This window comes from Muscardinus avellanarius (genome assembly GCF_963383645.1).
Source record: "Muscardinus avellanarius genome assembly, chromosome: 3".
Classification (NCBI taxonomy): domain Eukaryota; kingdom Metazoa; phylum Chordata; class Mammalia; order Rodentia; family Gliridae; genus Muscardinus; species Muscardinus avellanarius.
In genome coordinates this window covers 139,323,258-139,344,616 of record NC_137788.1, presented here as the reverse complement: position 1 = coordinate 139,344,616, position 21,359 = coordinate 139,323,258, and the positions used below count along the sequence as shown (strand labels likewise).

At 44.6% G+C, this 21,359-nt stretch overlaps 1 protein-coding gene across 1 annotated transcript in view; it reads left to right on the top strand.

The window, feature by feature from the left end:
• The window catches only part of EDC3 (enhancer of mRNA decapping 3), a gene marked incomplete at both ends in the record, with an annotated part of 28,691 nt that extends 7,332 nt beyond the window's left edge, over positions 1–21,359 (top strand). The window contains 4 exons of the mRNA XM_080690870.1: positions 7,618–7,953; positions 15,831–15,984; positions 18,451–18,668; positions 21,025–21,359. Coding sequence (XP_080546996.1) covers positions 7,618–7,953; positions 15,831–15,984; positions 18,451–18,668; positions 21,025–21,359 — 1,043 coding nt within the window. The remainder of the gene's footprint in view (positions 1–7,617; positions 7,954–15,830; positions 15,985–18,450; positions 18,669–21,024) is intronic.

The following is a 21,359-nucleotide window of genomic DNA, read 5'->3' as shown; positions in this document are numbered from 1 at the left end:
TATTTTTCTTTCTCCTTGTGGTATTGGAGATTGAACCCAGAAGACATTCTACCTTGGGACTACATCCTTAGGCCTTTTTTTTGTTTTGTTTTGTTTTGTTTTGTTTTTTGGTGGTACTGGGGTTCCTGGAAGCCCTCCTACCTCCGGGCTACACTCCCAGACCTATTTTTTTACATTTTTTATTTGGAAACAGGGTCTCCTAAGCCAGCGCGTGCAGCTGGCTTCGAACCTGCGCGATCCTCCTGTCTCTGCCTCCCAAGCACGAGGATTACAAGCGTGCGCCACCATGCCCGGCTGTTTTATTTTTTATTTTTATATTTATTTATTTATTTATTTATTTATTTATTTATTTATTTATTTTGGTACTGGGGTTCCTGGAAGCCCTTCTACCTCCGGGCTACACTCCCAGACCTATTTTTGCATTTTTATTTGGAAACAGGGTCTCCTAAGCCAGGGCGCGGGGCTAGCTTCGAACCTGCGCGATCCTCCTGTCTCTGCCTCCCAAGCGCGGGGATTACAAGCGTGCGCCACCACGCCCGGCTAATTTTTTTTTTTATTGGGGCATTGTAATCATACGTCACACTGGAATACAAGACTTGAGAGGATATACAAGCACACATCATCCAGTTAGCCCTCATCCACTCCCCATCCCATTCCCTCCCCCTCCCTGGATCCCATCTTTGTTTGTTGATTAACTTTGATACATTTGTTTACACACCTCCTGAATTTTGAAGAGGCTCCATCCTCCCCTATCCCATACCCTCTGATTGGTCACCTTAATTGCTTCGCTATAGGGCCCTTTCTATAACTCGACCTCTTCCTGTTACCTTTTTCCTCCTAGTTATTGCTGATTAGGGGAAGCATTTTTTATTTTGTTTTTATTTAAACAGGTTCTCACTAAATTGCTGTGGCTGGCATCGAATCTGCGATCCTTCTTTCTTAGCTCCCGACATGTTTGTGCCACCACGCCTAGCTGTGACCTTTTATAACCTCTTTTTAGATTCCAATTTTTAGATTCTAATTTTTTATTTTTTGCAATACTAGAGATTCTAGAATACTAGGGCATTCTACCTCTGAGTTACACCCTCAGCCCTATTTTTTTTCTTTATTTTGAAACAGGTTCTCATTAAGTTGAGAGGAGGACCTCATTAAGTAGCTGAATTTGGCCGCAAACCTGTGATCCTCCTGTTTCAGCCTCCCAGGTACTGGGATTACAAGCATGCCCTACCAAGCTGGCTGAAAACTTTTGTTTGTTATGTTGATGTTTGCTTTGTTTGATAGAGCTGTTTTGATTTCTTAATTCAATAGAGATTTGTGTACTTAATGATAGACCCGGTATACTACTGAGTGACAGGCATAAATGACATGGTTCTTGCCCTCTGTTGACTTATAAACTCCTTAGGGTGTTAGAATAAGAACACAGATCGACTACAAAACAAAGTAGTATAAGGTAAGTGCTGAGTCATAAGTACTCAGGTTGGAGTGATTTTCAGCAGTGGTAACTAAAGGTAATGTGTTTGGGCTGAGTCTGTAACAGTAAAAATGAGAAATAGCTTAAAAGTTCATCAGTAGGTATGACCTATATACTGTATATCAATACTATATAATTTGTAATTTATGCAGTCATAAGAAATTTAAGGACTTCTCTTATGAATTAGGAAGATGCTCCTATGCATAAGAACAGGATAAAAAACGTTGCCTTTGAATTCCTTCTTTTAGAGTTGTGCTATAATGAATATTTTTTTTGCTTTTACCTTGTGCGCTCTTACCTCCGGGCTACACTCCCAGACCTATTTTTACATTTTTATTTGGAAACAGGGTCTCTTAAGCCAGCGCGCGCATCTGGCTTCGAACCTGCGCGATCCTCCTGTCTCCGCCTCCCAAGCGCGGGGATTACAAGCGTGCGCCACCACGCCCGGCTTGTGCGCTCTTTTTCTGAACATGAACCTCTCTGCTGGTTCTTTTAAATTTACTCTATCAGAACTACCTGATTTCCCTACTCCATATATAGAGAAATTGTGTCTAATTCTGGAATCCAATCAAGTTCAAATCCTAATTCATTTATTAGCTATGTATATTTGGAGCAGGGTACTTAATTTGTAGGTGTATGTGGGGGGGTTCTGGTGATGGAACCCAGGGGCATTCAACCTCCGAGCTAAATCCCCTGCTCTATTTTTTATTCTTTATTTTGAAACAGGGTCTCACTAAGTTGCGGAGGGCCTCACTAAGTAGCTGAGGTTGTCTGCGAACCGCAGTCCTCCCGTCTCAGCCTCCCAAATGCTGGAATTACAACCGTGTGCCACTACATTCAGCTTCTCATTTGTAGAATTTGTCATTTTAATCAGGTTGTTTAGAAACAGATAATGTGTATATCAAAGCCTAAGATTGTGCCAGGGACATAAATTTGGAAAAATGACAAATTGAGATTTTTAGTGTCTTTCTTCCATTAAGCTAGTAGTTGACCATAGATAATTAAAGCCACCTTATTATCCTGCTTCTCTAATGCTTTAGAAATTATACAAATTAAGTGATTTTGTGAGAAAGCTTTTGGTAAATGTAAAAGTACAAATGGAGACTATCAAGGTGCTTGGTGAATAATAGAAAACTCAGTGACTTAGATAACAAAGAATTATGCTGCGGTTGAGTCCAGAGATGCCATCTGCAGGTGTAGTACAGTCAGGGCTTTACTGCTCCAAGCCCTTCTTTGCATGTCTGCTTTGTCCTCAGAGTGATAACTAGCTGGATGTAGCATCTGTTTGTCTCATTCTCTCATTTTTTTTTTTTCTTTTTGCAGTAGTGGGGATTGAACCCAGTGGCATTCTACCTCTGAGCTACACCCTTAGCACCCTTTTTTTTTTTTTGGTGCATAATATTCATACATCATATTGGGGTAAAAAACTTGTGTGTACAGACACGTACACATCACTGATTTAACCCCTACCCAATTTCCACCCCATTCCCTCCCCGTCCCTCCTTCCCTTGCTAGGCTTAGTGGTTGACTTCGATATGTTTAAGTACATTGTGTGTTTTAGAGATTTTCCTCTTCCCCCCTCCTTTCTCCTCCTTTAGGTTGTCTTGTTTGCTCCTCCATAGGATTTCCTTTTTCATCTAGAGTTCCTCCTATGACCCATTTCTCCCTAACTCTCACATATTAGGGAAAGCATCTGCTTTCTTATTTTTTGTGACTGACTAATCTCACTTAGCATAATGTCCTCCAGTTCCATCCATTTCCCTGAAAATAATGTAACTGAGTTTTTTTTATGGCTGAGTAAAATTCCATTGTGTACATATCCCAGTTTTGTAATCCATTCATCTGTTGATGGGCATCTTGGCTGGTTCCATAGTTTGGCTATGGTGAATTGGACAGCTATGAACATAGATACACACGTATTAGTTTGGTAGTTTGGTTTCTTTTCTTTTGGGTAGATACCCAACAGTGGTATTGCTGGATCAAATGGTAGATTTGTTCCCATTCTTCTGAGGATTCTCCATACTGTTTTCCAAAGTGGTTGCACTAATTTGCAGTCCCACCAACAATGTCTTAGGTTTTCCACTTCTCCACATCCTTGCCAGCATCTATTGTTGTTTGTGTTTTGAATGATTGCCATTCTAGTTGGAGTTAGGTGAAATCTCAGGATAGTTTTGATTTGCATCTCTCTGATTGCCAGTGATGTTGAGCATTTTTTCATGCATTTATTGGCCATTTGAATTTCTTCTTTTGTGAAGTGTATTTAGTTCACTTGGCCATTTTGTTATTGGATGCTTTGTTTTCTTAGTGTTGAGTTTCTTGAGTTCTCTGTATATTCTAGATTAGTCCTCTATCGGAGGGGTAGGTGGCAAAAATCTTCTCCCATTCTGTTGGCTCTCGATTGAAGTTCTTGACATTTTCCTTTGCTGAACAGAAGCTCTTCAGTTTCATGCAATTCCATGTATTGATTCAATTTTTAATTTGTTGTGCCTTTGGGGTCTTGTTGAGAAAGTGTTTATCTGTGCCTATGTGTTGCAGTGTTGGACCTATGCCCTCTTCATGGAGCTTCAACGTCTCTGGTTTGATTTCCAAGTCTTTGATCCATATTGAGTTGACTTTTGTGCAGGGTGAGAAAGTGGGATTAATTTCCAATTTTCTGCATATGGTTAACCAGTTTTGCCAACACCATTTGTTGAAGAGGCTATCTTTTTTCCAGTCTATGTTTTTGGCCCCTTTGTCAAAAATCAATTGGCTGAAAGTGTGTGGACTTGTTTCTGGTTCTTCTATTCTACTCCATTGGTCTATGTATCTGTTTTTTTGCCAGTACCATGCTGTTTTTATTACAGTGGCTTTGTAGTGTAGTTTAAAGTCAGGTATTGTGATTCCTCCAGCATGGTTTTTGTTGCTAAGAACTACCTTGGCTATTCTGGGCTTTTTGTTATTCCAGATAAATTTAAGGACTGATTTTTCTATGTCTGTGAGAAATGATCTTGGTAGTTTAATGGGCATTGTGTTAAATCTGTAGATCACTTTTGGAAGGATGGCCATTTTAATGATATTTATTCTGCCAATCCATGAACATGGAAGATCCTTCCATCTTCTAAGATCTTCTTTGATTTCTTCTTTCAGTGTTTTATAATTTTCTTTGTAGAGATCTTTTACCTCCTTGGTCAAATTTATTCCTAAGTATTTTATTTTTTTTGTGGGAGATCCTGAGTGCCTATAGTACCAGCTACTCAAAAGGCTGAGGCTAAGGAGGATCACTTGAGTTCAGGAGTTCAAGGCCAGCCTGGGCAACACAGAGGCCCAGTATTTAAATAAAGAAAAATTAAAAACAAGGCTGGGCATGGTGGTGTACACTTGTAATCCCTGCGCTTGGGAGGTTGAGACAAGAGGATTGCATAGGTTTGAAGCCAGCCTCAGCTACTTAGTGAGGCTCTCAGCAACTTAATGAGACCCTGTTTCCAAATAAAGTATAAAATAGGTCTGGAAGTATAGCCTGGAGGTAGAAAAGCCCCTGGGTTCCACCCTCAGTACCCCACACACACACATAAAATTAAAGACCAATGACATGGGTAATTACTCTCTATAAATTTCATAATAAAAATATTTTGAACCATTACTAAAATATTACTGCAAAAATAGTTCCTTTCAGTTGGGCGTGGTGGTACAAGCTTGTAATCCTAGTACTCGGGAGGCTGAGACTGGAGGATCACAGGTTTGTGGCCAACCTCAGCTACTTAGTGAGGCCCTCTGCAACTTAGACTCTTTCAAAGTAAAGAATAAAATATCAGGCTGGGGGTGTAGCACGGATATAGAATGTCTCTGGGTTCAGTCTCCAGTATTAAAAAAAAAAACTACATATATACACACACACCCTGCCTACTAGCTGAGCTACAAAGTCATAATTAATTTAAAAAATAGAGCCTGTTAAACTTATATGACTCACATATATTTCCACAATTTTCATTTCTCCTCCCTCTGAGCAACATGTTTTGGTTATACACTGCGTTTTCAGCATATACTGTGCCATATAGCATGCTCTCATTAAATGCTTTGGCAAATGACTAAAAATGGAGCTTAACTCAAACTTGACTAATTTCATAGTGGTTCATAATCTGAGCTGTTGATGGTGTCTCTACCACTCTTCATCTTCCTCATAATTTAGGCCGAAATTTTGTGCTTTTCCCCCAGAGGTTTACATCACATCTTTACTGCCCACACAGCCTTTTCTATACCAGTCCTTGACATTAGTAAGACTTAACCATGAGTTATATTTTATAGTACACACTTTTCAGATTAATAGTAGGTTTTGCTGATGTTGATTAGTTTGTCAAGCAAATATATACTGACTGCCTAGAAACCCTGCTGGAGATCACAAGTTTTTTTTGTTCTTTTTTTTTTTTTTGGTGGTACTGGGGTTCCTGGAAACCCTTCTACCTCGGGTTACACTCCCAGACCTATTTTATACTTTTTTATTTGGAAACCGGGTCTCTTAAGCCAGCGTGGCTGGCTTCGAACCTGCGCGATCCTCCTGTCTCCGCCTCCCAAGCGCGGGGATTACAAGCGTGCGCCACAATGTCTGGCACAAGTTAATATTTTATAAGGAAAGAGACCCTAAGAAGTTGGTGATGGGTATAAGATTATATAACATTTTAATGACAACTGCATCTAGATCATATGTTTTCTGACTCTTGGCCCACTGTAGAGGGTTGCTATCAGATGGATTATTGTAGTGTAGTTGGGACAGAATTTGTGAGGGGCGTTGTTCTTGATCATTCTAACTGCTGCTTGAGTTGTTTTCAGTCGTTGTGTTCAGTCTCTGTTTATTTGATAAAAGTTCAATTTGGCTCAGAGGCTATCTGGTCTGCACTCTCAGGGTACTTGGGTGGGGATCAGAATATAAACCTAATTCAGTTTCTCGGGGAGTGGTGATGTGGAGAACTTTGTGGCCCTCTGCTCCGGCGGCTAGCGTCGCCGCTGACTGGTCTGAGCGGTGGAGAGTGGCTGGCTGCTCGAGTGTTGATGTGCACGTTGTGCAGCCTCTGCGGGGCCACTTTAATATGGGCCTTGCCATGTTTGATGCTTCAAAACTGCTGACCTAGAAGAGATGGAGACTTGAGAAAAGAACTTCACCAAAACTCTAAAGACAGGCTTGGAAGTCAGAACACCAGTTTAGAGTGATGTGACTCAAGATCTGGAATCTGTTGTCTAAACCAGGTAGCCTGAGAGTATATTAAAAAATCAGAATGTTGCTTGCTGGGTAAGTTAAAACACAAGCCAGTTGAATAGTCTTTCTCTGGGCCTCGTGTAATGAGGACGTGGTTTTCTTTTAATGCAGAGGCATTTTTCTCCTAAGTGACTGCAGGACATTCATACTCAGGCCACCTTGGCCTGTGGGAAGAGGCTGCTGCTCTTCTTCCACATCTTTTCTGATACTAAGTTGTCAAAAAAGCTTCTGTCATTGCCAGTTTCCAATGAAGAACAGAACAAGTTAAGATTTCCCAGGAGTACTGTTCATTCTTATTCATTAACTAGTTATTTGGATAATATTTGAAATTTATAATTCCACATGAAGGATGTGGAAGTTTGTGTTGCTTAACAGATTTAGAAATAGCTTATCTTGCCGGGCGTGGTGGCGCACGCTTGTAATCCCCGCGCTTGGGAGGCAGAAACAGGAGGATCGCGCAGGTTCGAAGCCAGCCGCGCGCGCTGGTTTAGGAGACCCTGTTTCCAAATTTAAAAAAATGTAAAAATAGGTCTGGGAGTGTAGCCCGGAGGTAGAAGGGCTTCCAGGAACCCCAGTACCACCAAAAAAAAAAAAAAAGAGCTTATCTTTCCCTTTGATTCCTATAACATTCGTCACAAAGGACTAGTGTACTATATTTCTACTTCTTTTTTTTTTTTTTGGTAGTACTGTGGATGGAACCCTTCTACCTCCGGGCTACACTCCCAGACCTATTTTATATTTTATTTGGAAACAGGGTTTCTTAAGCCAGCAAGGCTGGCTTCGAACCTGCGCGATCCTCCTGTCTCCGTCTCCCAAGCACAGGGATTACAAGCGTGCGCCACCACGCCCGGCTATATTTTCTACTTCTATTGAGCACTTCCTGTGGGCACACTCACATTAGTCCCTGTTTTTTCTACAGGGTCATCTAGCAGCAGGCATCCAAATCAGGCAACACCAAAGAAAAGTGGTATCAAGAATGGCCAAATGAAGAATAAAGATGACGAGTGCTTTGGGGATGATATTGAAGAGATTCCAGACACAGATTTTGATTTTGAAGGGAATCTGGCCCTTTTTGACAAGGCAGCTGTGTTTGAGGAGATTGATACCTATGAGAGGAGAAGTGGTACCCGATCCCGGGGCATCCCAAATGAAAGACCTGCTCGGTACCGCCACGATGAGAACATCCTGGAGTCTGAGCCCATTGTCTACCGACGAATCACAGTGCCCCACAATGTGGGCAAGGAGTTCTGCACAGGTGAGTTATACCAGGTCCCACATCCCATAGTCTACTCTTCCCTTTCTATTATTCTGTTATGCTTGAAGCAGAAAGACCTGTTTTTTGTTTTGTTTTGTTTTTTTTGGTTTTTTGTGGCAGAATTGGGGATTAAACCCAGGGTGTTCTACTGAGCTACACCCCCAGTCCAATTTTTTATTCTTTATTTTGAAACAAGGTCTCACTAAATTGCAGAAGGCCTCACTAAGTAACTGAGGCTGGCCATGACTCACTCAGCTTTCCAAGTACTGGGATTACAGGCACATGCTACCACACCCAGCGAGACCTAGTTTTTTGCATTAGAATCTTGCACTACGAAATAACTTAACTGGCTTGGTGATTGGTCCAGTATTGCCTCTTGGGGATTGTGGTCACTTCAGCACCTTACCACTGTGGAGGAAGAGTTTCTCTATATGTGCATTTATATCCTATTTCTGGCAATATCTTTTCTGCTGTTTATTTAGTGCATATAGGCCCCCAAAGTGGGCAGTACCACCCCCTGGGGTGTGCTGGAATGAAATATAGATACATAAAAAATGCATATTTGTCACTGCATCTTTCTCTTTATTTGCTTAAAGAAGGTAAATTTCCAGAGGAGTTCTGATTTTTTTTCTTCCTAAAAAGGGGCTGTTATGCCAAATAAGTTTGAGAACCTATGATTTATTGATTTATTTTTGGTACTGGGAATTGAACCCAGAGGCATTCTACCTCCAAGCTATGCCCCCAGTCCTATTTATTTTTATTTATTTTTTAGTAGTACTGGGGGATTGAGCCCAGGGGCATTCTTACTCCCAGCTACATCCTAGCCCTATTTTATTTTGAAACAAAGTCTTACTAAGTTGATGAGAGTCTCACTACTTGCTGAGGCTGTCTTCGAACCTATGATCCTCCTGTCTTAGCCTTCCAAGTACTGGGATTACAAATGTACATAAGCATACCCAGCAAGAACCTGTGGTTTAATGTGTGTGATTGACAGTTAAAAGTTTAGGAACTATTTAGATTTAATAATCGGATCTATGTTTCCTGATACTGACTTTACATTTCCTCAAAAGCTCAGCACTGTTTTATTAACTACTTGCAAAAACAGATGATTTAAACCACTGGCTAAAATTAGAGTCTCAATAAATTACATTTGTTTGTCATGCTGTCCTTGTTTGAGAGTTTGATTAGTATAATTCTCATGTAACACAGTAGTGTAGTGATAAGTTTTATATGTCACTGTATATATAGTTTAGTTCTGTTACCTCAGTGAGTTTTAAGTTTGTGCTTTGTTTTTAGAGTTAGATTCTTTTCTCCAAACATATAGCCTACAAAGCTTAAAGCACATGTGGAACCCAATGGGGCGGTACACACCTATAATCCCAATACTAGGGAGGTTGAAACAGGAGGATTGCAGGTTCAATGCCAGTCTCTGCACCCTAGCAGGATCCTGTTTCAAAATTAAGCCGGGTGTGGTGGCACACGCCTCTAATCCCAGTACTTGGGAGACAGACAGGAAGATCACAGGTTTGAAGTGAGCCCAGCAGCTTTGTGAGACTATTTCAAAGTAAAAAAATGGCTTGGGGTATGGCTCTGCAGTATAATGCCCTCCTGGGTTCAATCACGAGTATTAATGTGTGTACATCCACACATTAATGAATTAATTAAAAAGGGCTGGAAGTCTAGCTTAGAGATACAATGCCCCTGGGTTCAATCTCCAGTACCAAAAAAAAAAAAAAAGGCAACTATGGGAGAGGTGGTCACTTTCATTCCTGGTCCTGCCCCTTCCTCACAAGTCACACTATTAACAGGGCTGTTGTGTGTGTGTGTGTGTGGTACTGGGAATGGAACCCAGGGGCTTTCTACCTCTGAGCTACACTCCCAGACCTGTTTTATATTTTATTTAGAAACAGGGTCTCACTAAGTTGCTGAGAGCCTCAGTAAGTAGCTGAGGCTGATTTTGTGAGATCTCCTGTCTCAGCCTCCCAAGTACTGGGACTACAAGTGTGCGCCACCACAGCTGGCTTTAATGGGGCTTCTTGAAACAGTGGTTTGTAAACTGTTCTTAAGTAGTCCTAAGAGCTAAAAGGAAAATCATTAGCAACTAGAGAAGGAACTGTTTTGTTTTGAAATCTGAAGTGTAGGGTATATAAATATTGAATGTGTGTGGTTATAGGGAGAATTATGGAGATAGTTTAATTGCATCCAGAAGAAAATCAGACATAGCTTTCTTTGTAGACAATAGTAGGGCTCTGTTGTATTTGGTGAGCATAGAGCTTGCTTGCGTGTACTTTCCATGTGAAAAATGGGCAGACTGTCAGACTTAAGAAAGACTATGAAATTGTTTCAGTCTTTTATGAACTAGCAGATTGTGGTAGGCATGCCCTTTTACTAAGGACATTTCTTAAGTTACAGTGACAGTGTGACTGCTAGGCTCCTTTGAGTTTTATTACTTGTGTAAGGGTAGACAGCCTTGCATAGAATTAGACTTAATTAAATTGCTAGGTTTTTCCTAGCTTGGTGAGAGCAACTTCTTTTTACAGGTGATTTTCATCTCTGCTTTAGCGTCAGGGCACAAGCCTCAAGTAGGTTTTATTGAGCAGTAGTCAGATAATCCAGAGCTGAAAACACTTTTCCAGTTGGATTTAATGTCCATATGTTAGGATCAGAATAAGACAAAGTATCTAGAATAATGGAGAAATGATCTAGGACCATAAAATATTAGTGTTAAGTTACTTGGTCACTTGGCTTAGTTTTCTCATTTCACGGATAGGAACACAAGGCCCAGAGAGACACGGTCTCTTACCTGTCACATCTCTTTCTCTCTTCTGAATGTGGTAAGTTAAGGAGGAAAGAATATAGTATAAGGAGAAAGAATATAGTTTAAGGAGAGAGGGACAGTTTAATAGACTACAGTCTTTTCTCTTTAGTACTCTTTCAGAAACGGACCATTTTAGATCAAGAGTTTATCAGAGTAGCTTGGGTAACTCTCCAGTCTGGCCTTTGTGGCATTCGTGTTCCAGAATACTAAATATTTTATTTCCTGCTAATCTCCAGGAGAGCAAGAGAACAAAATGCTTCTTACCATTTGTTATGGCTTGGGTGTAGGGATTCTCACAGCTTGCTGCTGTGTCCTTCCTATTGACTTCATGTTAAGTGGTGTCGACAGTGTCCACGCCATTATTCACTAATTGCTCATACTCCTTTTGGCAGTACTCTGCCAGCTGTGTGTATGGATGGAGGGGTAGTGTTGTAATTGGTCTGTTGATGGGAAAAGCAGTCAAATTACCTCTTTGTTTAACCCAAATCTTTTCACTCTGGAGCCCTTTGGGTTCTTTGGCAGGGCTGCTGTCTCCTATAGTAACAGATGTCAGACTTTCCTGTAGCTTGGGCCTACTCTGCAAAATAATAGTGTCCAGTGGTCACCCCCTCAATTAATCAGCATCTCTCTGGATTGATCCAGACTTCTGATTTAAAATTCCTTGAAAGCAGATCGGGTGTGTGTGTGTGGGGGGGGGGGGTGCACACAGGAGTGTTAAATTTAAATATAAAATGCTAGGTGTGGGCCGGGCATGGTGGTCCATGCCTATAATCCTAGTATTTGGGAGGTTGAGACAAGAGGATCACAGGTTCGAGGACAGCCCAAGTAATGTAGTGAGACTCTCTTCAACCTAGCAACACCCTGTTTCAAAATAAAAATAAAATAGGGCTGGGGTTGTAGCTCAGAGGTAGAATGCCCCTAGGCTCAATTCCCAGTACCATGAAAAATAAATGCTAGATATGTATGAGTACTCTGTGTACAGCAGTGAGAGATCCCCAAGGAACACTGCTTAGGAGAAAGGTCAGGCTTCAGAGAAGGATCTTTGCTCAATACTCATAAAAGTCTTTAGACATACTTAAGACAATTTGGGTCGTACACTGCCTATTATGTGTCAGTTGCCTTAAGACAGTCCTTGCCTTCAAGTTATTAAACTGTAACAGGAGATGGAAAGATACTGAGGCATGTGAGGGTGTGAGAGGCAGGAGAGCTCCCCGAGGCCGGATCCGGAAGGCTTCTGTGAGGGAGAGCAGGGGAAGCCTTGGGGCACGGGCAGCTACCAGGCAGAGGAGGAGAGGTTTGTGAGTGGGCTAGACAGACGCTGGCGAATGTGAGTCAGCAGCGTTGTGGGAGATTGGCATGAGCTGGTTAGGCCAAGGGCAGAGTTTGGAGAGGTAGAAGGCATTCTTTGTTTCCCAGATTCTAATGCATTTTCCTCTATTCGTGAGTCCTTTCTTTTGGGTAGATTTTTTATTTAACTTTGGCCATTTGTTTCCACTATGTAGCCCTCTTCTGTCCTCACACATGTACAAGTGCAGACGTGGGGCAGTGGGGTGCTGCTGACTCTGGAAATTGTCCCATTAGCTTTGCCTGAAGGGTGATTCTAGCTCCACAGTATGTCTGCTGAGATTAGGAGTAGGAAGACCTGGATAACGGCGCTCTTTATTTCTTGCTAAGGATCCAGTTGAAGTTAGAATGAAGCGCTCTGATCTAGCTCTGGCGCCCCTTGCCCAGACTCGATTCTCTTGACTTCCACTTGGGAGGGGAGCTGCTGGTCGAAGCCTCGGTTTGTTTTTTCCTCCTTCTTTGTGGCTCTGCTCTTCCCATCGTGTCCAGCTAAGTCTTTGAGCCTTGGTGGTCATGCCTCTTACGTCTTATTTTCGGGACAAATTTGATTCACCATTCCATACTGACAGAGTTGGCATTCCATTCTGCCTTTGGAACCCTGGCCACTTTCCTCTGTTGGTCGTCACCAGGAGTCTCTTGAGTAGCCTTCTAATGCTTCTAAGACCAGCAGTGTTTTTAACTGGTAATTGGGAAATCTGTTCTCTGCATTATGTGTTTTTTTGTTTGTTTGTTTGTTTATTTTTTGCGGGTCTGGGGATGGAACTCAGGAACATTAGACCTCTGAGCTACACCCCAGCCCTATATTTTATTCTTTATTTTGAAACAGGGTCTCACTGAGTTGCAGAGGGTCTCACGATCCTCAGGTCTCAGCCTCCTGAATGCTCGGATTACAAGTATTCACCACCACGCCTGGCTTATGTGTGTGTTCAGAAGTAATTCAAGGAGAAATAGATTTGGATTTTAGATGCAGCCACTGAAGCTCTTTGTGCTCCTGTGACATTCCACATCACTTCTTTACACCACGGACCCCGGCCACATGGATGCTTACCATAGTGCCCCTAGCCCCAGCCCCACCTTATTTCCCCATCCTGTGTTCTCAGGTGCTACAGGTAGGGCAGTCTGAAGGGCAGCCATAAAGAGACAGCAGAGGCAAATTCTACGTCATCTGGACCAGAGTTGCCTGGATTGAAAAACCCGTGGTCCTGTACCAAGTGTCACAACTCTTTGTTGAGCAGAGCCAGTGAGCCTCGTTTCTAAAATTGCAGGTGGACTACCGTGAGAGTCTCTCGATTGATTTGGGGAACCGCAGATTCTAGCAGATCCTGTAGTGCTAGGAGTACAGGCAATAATCAGTTCATTTAGCTTGGAACCATCGGAGTTTCTGGGCCTGCATGATCAGGCAGTCCTGCCTATCTTTCAGGGGGTGTTTCACATTGAGAATTTGATACCTCCTGTCTGCAGCTACTAATTTGAAATCTATGCTTGGCACTAGCGCTCAGGATTAGGACTGTTGTATATTTTTTTCTAATGGTTGCACATGTGTATTTTTTGTTTGTTTCCATCTATATTGTAAGGCTCTGGAAGTAGCATCTGTCTTCACACTTCTTTTCTCTCCTACCACTCCTCACCCTACCATTGGCTTAATGTTTTGTTCTCTATAAACATTTGTTGATCATATTTGTCTTATTTATTTATTTATAATAAATAAATAGCTGTCAGCCGGGCGTGGTGGCGCACGCTTGTAATCCCCGCGCTTGGGAGGCAGAGACAGGAGGATCGCGCAGGTTCGAAGCTAGCTGCGCGCGCTGGCTTAGGAGACCCTGTTTCCAAATAAAAAAAGTATAAAAAATAGGTCTGGGAGTGTAGCCCGGAGGTAGAAGGGCTTCCAGAAACCCCAGTACCACCAAATAAATAAATAAATAAATAAATAAATAAATAAATAAATAAATAAATAAATAGCTGTCTTATTTATTTATTTATAAATAAATAAGCTGTCTTATTTATTTATTTATTTATTTATTTATCTATTTAGTGGGTCTGGGGATGGAACCTAGGGGTAGTCTACCTCTGAGCTTCACTCCGTGCCCTGATTTTTATTCTTTATTTTGAAACAGGGTCTCACTAAGTTGTGGAGGGCCTCACTAAGTAGCTGAGGCTGTCCTTGAATCTGTGATCCTCCTGTTTCAGCCTCCCAAGTACTAGGATTACAAGCATGTACCACCATGCCTGGCTTGTTGATCATATTTGAAAGTACTTAACTCTGTTTCTTTTTTCTTCCCAACTTTTTTTTTTTTGGTTCTGGGCTTGAACCCAGGTGCATTCTACCTTTAAGTTGTACTCCCAGCCCTATTTTATTTTTCACTTGGAAACAGGCTCTCACTAAGTTGATGTGCGCCTCACTGATTTGCTGTGGCCGGCTTCAAACTTACAATCCTTCTGTCTCAGCCTCCCAGGAACTGGGATTACAGGCGTGTGCTACCGTTCCCAGTGTATGGCTTTACTTTTAATCAGCAGATAGATTTACAGACTTTCCCCTGGTTTTGATTTTTTACTTTTGATTTGATTCACATGAAACATGACTCTACAGTTACACTTCCCTGCATGTGCCACCACACCTGGCTTACCGTGTAGCTGAGGACCCAGATCTAGAAAGACATCTGATCTATCTAGACAAAACTAGTATGAAATCCCTTGATTTCCCTGAATTACGTAAGCAAAGAGGGCAGAGTAGAGAAAAGCCAGTAGGGAATAGACACATGAAATGAGCCTTTTGACTCAAAATGAAGGAGAACGGCAGCGTTCTAGCGGGTCAGAAGGATAGCTAGTATCCGTTCCATTTCTTGGTCAAGATGAGGGGCCGCTTGTGAGGAAAATCCCACTGCCTGAGATGGCCTGTCCTCGACCTTGAGAAAAGCCATGCTTATTTATTGTGTGTGTTGGTGGGGGGAGTACTGGACATTAACCCAGGGGTGCTCTGCAAATTATCTATATCCCTAGCGCTTTTAAATTTTATTTTGAGAGAGTCTTGCTAAGCTGCCTAGGATAGCCCTAAATTTGCAATCTTCCTGCCTCAGCCTCCTGAGTCCCCGGGATCCAGTGCATGCACAATAGCACACAGCTCATGTTCTCTGTGTGCTTGTGTTTGTTTTTGTTTTGCTAGGGATTTGAACCCAGGGCTATTCTACCTCTGAGCTATATATCCCCAACCCTATTTTCTTTTTTATTTTGAAACAGGGTCTTACTAAGTTGCTGAGGCTGGGCCTCAAACTTGCGAGCCTCCTGCCTCAGCCTCCCAAGTACTGGAATTACAGGTGTGCACCACTGCGCCCAGCCACATGTTCTCTTTTCATGTAATTAATAGGTTGCTGTTGCATTCTGTGTACCAGCCCTTTTTTTTTTGTTTTGTTTTTTTGTTGGTACCAAAAACATAATGGTGGATATGTCCTTCCTGGTCCAAAAGCTCAACTGCTGAGGGAGCATGAGTTAATTCCTGCGCCCTCTGATGACCTGGAACAAGTTGTGACATATTTCATCATCTGCTGCCTAAGCTCTGGAGGCTACAAAGAATGCCTCAGTCCCAGAAGAGGAAGAGGGGGCAGGTGAGGGTCGGCCTTAAGTTGTTGGCATTTGCAGAATCCTGGGCAGAGTATGCGCGTTTTTACCCAATTTCCCATAGTCATTTTCCCTTCTCTCTTCACCTCCTTTTGACCCACAGACTCTGGCCTGGTGGTCCCAAGTGTTTCCTATGAGCTACATAAAAAGCTTTTGTCTGTGGCCGAGAAGCATGGACTGACCCTGGAACGAAGACTGGAGATGACGGGTGTGTGCGCCAGTCAGATGGCGTTGACCCTGCTCGGAGGCCCCAACAGGTTAGTGTCTGTGGACGGGCAGGGTGAATGCGTGAATGTTCAGCCGAGTCCTCCCACAGCGACACACAGACAGGACAGCGGCTACACAGTTGCTCTCATCTCATGTGAGACTCTGAAGTCACTCTCCTGGGTGCTGCCAGGGTCTCTGTCCTCCTCTGCCCATTTCCCGATTTCAGGTCCTCTCCTCTTCTTCTTCCTTTCTTTTCTGATGCCAGTTATCTGGCTTTTGGGCTCTCGCTAATGTCAGAGGCCTGCCTTCTAGACACCTGCGATGCAAATGGGCTCTCCATGCTTGAGAACCTGTAGAACCACCTGCAGCTGGGTAGGGAGCGCAGGCTCGCCCCTTCCTACCTGCCTCCAGCTCGTGTATTAGGAGACATGCTTTATTTTATTGGTGGATATTTACTGAAACCATGTCTTAGACCTTGTGCTCAGCAGTGAGGGTGCCAAGAGCCAATCCCTGCTCCTGCTCTGCAGTAGTCGGGGAGGTTTCCAGTCACAGTGCTGTGGTGGAGCAAGCAGGAGGAAGACGCGCCCTCTGCATTTACAAGGCCGCCTCCTTCTGAAGTCATCGTGATCACATTAAAATAGACTTAACAGAGCCGGCGCGGTGGGCACGCTTGTCATCCCAGCATTCGGGAGGCTGAGACCGAGGATCGCGGTTCGCGGACAGCCTCAGCTACTTAGGCCCTTTGCAACTCAGTGAGACCCAGTTTCAATAAAGAATTAAAAAAGGGCTGGGGGTGGAGCTCAGAGGTATCAGAAGTAGAATGCCCCTGGGTTCCAGCCCCAGTACTGTGCCAAAAAAAAAAAAAAAAGGCTTGATCCAAGCTGGATGTGAGGTCCCTCCATACCCGTTGGCGTGGGGTGAGTCACTATTCCTTGTCCCTTGATTGATCCTGCTTCCCGCTTAAAGTGCTCCTCAGACATCCACCATCACAGTATTGTGGCCTCGTATTTGGAGGTGAGCAGCTCCAGAGGCCGAAGGACTGCCCAGCACACTGCTGGTGTGGTGGAGCCGGGCCTCCGCTCCGCCCGGGCCTGTTCCTGCTGCCTGGGCTCTTCTCCCTACTGCCGGGTGTGTGGTGTGAGCTCTGCTTTCCTTCTGTTGGGGAAATGACAGGGTGAGGGAGAGTACATTTGGGGAACAGATATGGCGAGCCAGATGTCAGCAGAGAAGCACTTGTCATACTTCCTCCAGATGCAGAAGCAGTGGGGATAATGAATAGCTTCGCACTTACAAAGTGCATATTGCTCATTTCCCAAAACTTTATTTGGATATGGAGACCATTAGGGAGCTCCTCCCTGACTTAACAACATCTATTATCGCCTTCCCTTTGGTAAATGATGATTATCACTGTCCCATCCCTAAGCAGGGACTTACAGCTCTGCAGTCTCATCTCAGCGCCTTCCTGCCTCCTGAGCCAGCTGTGCTGCCTATGATTTGGGCACAGTTCCAGGCAGGGCTCGTCTTCCAAACCTCCTTACTACTAGTGGCTTCTCTGAGACTAGAGGCGACTTGGGCTTTGAGTAGCAAGTGACTGCTTCATCCAAGGCAGCTGCCCCTTCTGTGGGCAGCATCAGTTGGCCACTTTGTGTGGGGCACTGCTCATTGCTGTACATTAATTAATCCACACAGCATCCGATGAAGTAGGTACCATGGCACATGCCTGTAATCCCAGTACTTAGGAGGCTGAGGCAGGAGGATTGCATGTTTGAGGCCAACCTTAGCAATTTAGCAAGACCCTGTTTCAAAATAAAAAGATCTGGGGAGTGGCTCAGAGGCAGAGATGTCCCTGGGTGGAACCCCAGTTGGTGGTGATGGTGGGAGAAAGAGGTACTAGTAATAGCTCTAGAACTGCTTTTACTAGCTCACTGGCAACTCAGGAAGAGAACTTGGATTGGCAGTTGATATTGAGAACAGTTTCGAACCATCTTAAATTGGTATTTACTGTGAATTTATTAGGATTGAGTAAAGGAGAAAAATTAGTATGAGCTAGAATAATCCTCAAAGAAGTAAACCTTGAGCCAGAGCTAAAAGAAAAGGGGCAGGTGGAAGTTTAAAAAAGAAGTGCTTTCTGAGGAGGGGAGAATGAGCCCAGCCTTTCTGGAATGGAGAAGGCTGCAGAGCTGCGTAGATCTCCCCCGTACAAAGTTGGGACCTGACAGGCCACATGAAAGAACCAGTAAGAGTTCCCGGGTCAGAGAGCAGCACCCTGGCAGCAGTGTTGTCTGCAGTGAGATCTGGGTGAACTCCCTGGTGGGAGGACCCAGCAGGGAAGTGACGGGGCGTGGGAGAGTGGACTGGCACCCGTGGGCCTGGCCTGCTGTGGATTGGCCACTTTGGAGTCTCGCACTTGCTGAGCAGTGGAGGGAGCCCTGAACAGCTGGTGCCTGCTGTCTTATATGGGACTCAGGGACTGGCCAGTCCGTAATTGGTAACTGCGTTTTTGCTTTCTCTTTCAGATTGAATCCTAAGAATGTTCACCAGAGGCCCACGGTGGCCCTGCTGTGCGGGCCCCATGTGAAGGGAGCTCAGGGTATCAGCTGTGGAAGGCACCTAGCCAACCACGATGCACACGTCGTCCTGTTCTTGCCCAGCTTTGTCAAGATGCTGGAGTCCATCACCAATGAGCTGACTCTCTTCAGCAAGACTCAAGGCCAGCAAGTATCTAGTCTCAAAGGTGAGTGCCAGGGCTGGTGATGTATGTAGCTCAATGGCAAGCACCTGTCTTGTATGTTTGGGGCTCTTGGCTTCATCCCCATCAGAGCAAAAGAAGAAAAAGTGAGTCCCGTCCTAGGCTGGGCAGGCCTCCGTCGGTGGTTGATGGTCTCGTGCTGCCACCCAGTGGTGACTAGCACTCGGCCTCTGAGGAATCTGGAGCTAACTGCCCACTTCCCATCCATCTCCTTTCACCCTTTCCCACTACTCAGATAGAGAGCTAGAGACCCACTTACCAGTTTCACAAACGCTTACAGAACAGGTGCTGTTTCTAGTCCTGGGGATGTGGCAACAGACTTTTTTAAAAAAAATCCATTCTTTCATGGAGCTCACAGCGGGTGTCTTGGGTGCTGAGAGTAGAAGCCCAGGGAAGGGGGTGGCTGGGATGCTGTTGAGAACTGGAGCAAGAGCTTACTGGCTGAGGCAGTGGCAGGTGAGGTGGTGAAAAGGAGTTAGATTCTGAATCGGTTTTAAGGGTGGAACCCACACATGGGGTGTAGGGAGTGAGAGAGAAGAACTAAGAGCACAGGTGCTTGACTTAATACTGAGGGGCTGTGACTTGAGGGGGTTTGGGGAAGAAGAGCAGAGACTCGGTTTGGGATGCTGTCGGGTGGGTGGGGTCTGTGCTTGGCAGGAGGTTGAATGCTTCTGGAGTGAAAGGAAGGATCCATCCTGGAGTTCCAGGTGTATAGGTAATACTAAAGCCAGGAGGAATCCAGAAGAGAAGAGAGACAGGGCCGAGGGCTTAGCTCTTTGTTTCAGGTCAAAGTTGAGAGCCCAGCAAAGGAGACAGCTGGACTGGTCAGGGAGGGGTAAGAAGAGCCAGAGGGTGATCCTGAAAGCCAGATGAGAGAGGAGACTGTGACAAGTGTGTCGGCAGACCAGTCTCAGTTCACAGGAAGGCTGAGGACTGCCTATTGGATCTAGTGTGGCGGCCACGGGTGAGCTCGACAAGAGCAAGCTGGAGTGGGGGAAAGTCTGATTAGAGAGTGGTTTAAGTAAGAACGGGGAGAAGAATGGGAGTAAATATGACCAGAGAGAGCCTTACAGGGCAGGTGACAAGTCTGGGGCAGAGCCTGTGCATGCGCAGAAGGCAGGCAGCACCTCCCTCTCGAGATTCTCATGACCCATGAGGACTCTACTTACTGGCATGTTCTGAGCAAGGAAGCCATGAGCCTCTACTTGTGGAATCTCATTACTGTGGACCAGAAGCTGAGATGGGGGCCAGGTGTGGGCTGGAGTCCCTAATGTGATTTTCAAGCGGTTCTTCTGGATACCCAAAAGGCTTCATATTCCAGGAAGCAAGTCTGGCGATGATGACTCTTGAGTTTGGTCTGGCCTCTGCTATTCTCAGGTTAACCTTTTAGGCTAGTTCAAGAGGTATAAAAAATGTCTGGGGAGGGGTGATGTTGTTAGTGGGAATTTTATCTGAGGACATTTTTTATTCATTTTATTATTATTATTACTATTATTATTATTATTATTATTATTATATTTTCAGTACTGGAGCTGGAACCCAGGGGCATTTTACCTCCGAGCCACACACCCAGCCCTATTTTTTATTCTTTATTTTGAAACAAGGTCTCACTAAGTTGCAGAGGGCCTAAGTATCTGAGGCTGGCCGTGAACCCGGATCCTCCAGTAATCCCAAATGCTGGGATTACAAACATGCGCCACCACGCCTGGCTTATTATTTTGAAACAAGGTCTTGGTTAAGTTATCATACACTGGCCTTGAACCTGTGATCTTCCTGTTTCAGCCTCCCAAGTACTGGGATTATAGGCATGCACCACGACACCCAATCAGTAGAGCCTTTTTAAATGGTTTCTCCCTGTTCTTAAGTTTGGGTTAAGTAGAGGGCAGACAGGCTAGCATAAGTGGGTAGACCAGTGCGGAGTGGAATAAGCACACACACTCTCACCTGTTCATTGTCTTGGGTCCATCTCCTATTTCTGCTGGGCCCTGAGCTGGGCTTCCCTGTAAGAGCTGTGACTGAGTAGTGGACTCTGTTCTCTCCAGGGTTGGTCAGATGTATATATAGAGAGGCCTGCCTGCAAGGCAGAGGAGGTGAGGGCCTAGTGTCCTGAGGAGCTCCGTGCACTCATCAGAACAGCGCTTCAGCTCAGGAACCTCATGATGACAGTGGTCTACCAGGTGATGATGGCCTTGACAACTCCCAGGGACTGTGTGTGCCCTGGCCCAGTCTTCAGAGGCATCAGGTGTCCAGAAAACAAGACACTCTTGGGGCCACCTGCATGCTCATCCCACCCTGAGCTGTGTGTGCTCTTGGGTTCATTTGGTATTCTTTCTACCTGCAGATCTGCCCACTAGCCCTGTGGACCTGGTCATCAACTGCCTGGATTGCCCTGAGAATGCCTTCCTGCGGGATCAGCCCTGGTACAAGGCAGCTGTGGCCTGGGCCAACCAGAACCGGGCACCAGTACTCAGCATAGACCCTCCTGTGCATGAAGTTGAACAGGGCATTGATGCCAAATGGTCACTGGCACTAGGCCTGCCTCTGCCGCTGGGGGAGCACGCAGGCCGTGTCTATTTGTGTGACATTGGCATTCCCCAGCAGGTCTTTCAGGAGGTGGGCATCAACTACCATTCGCCCTTTGGCTGCAAGTTTGTCATCCCCCTGCACTCTGCCTAG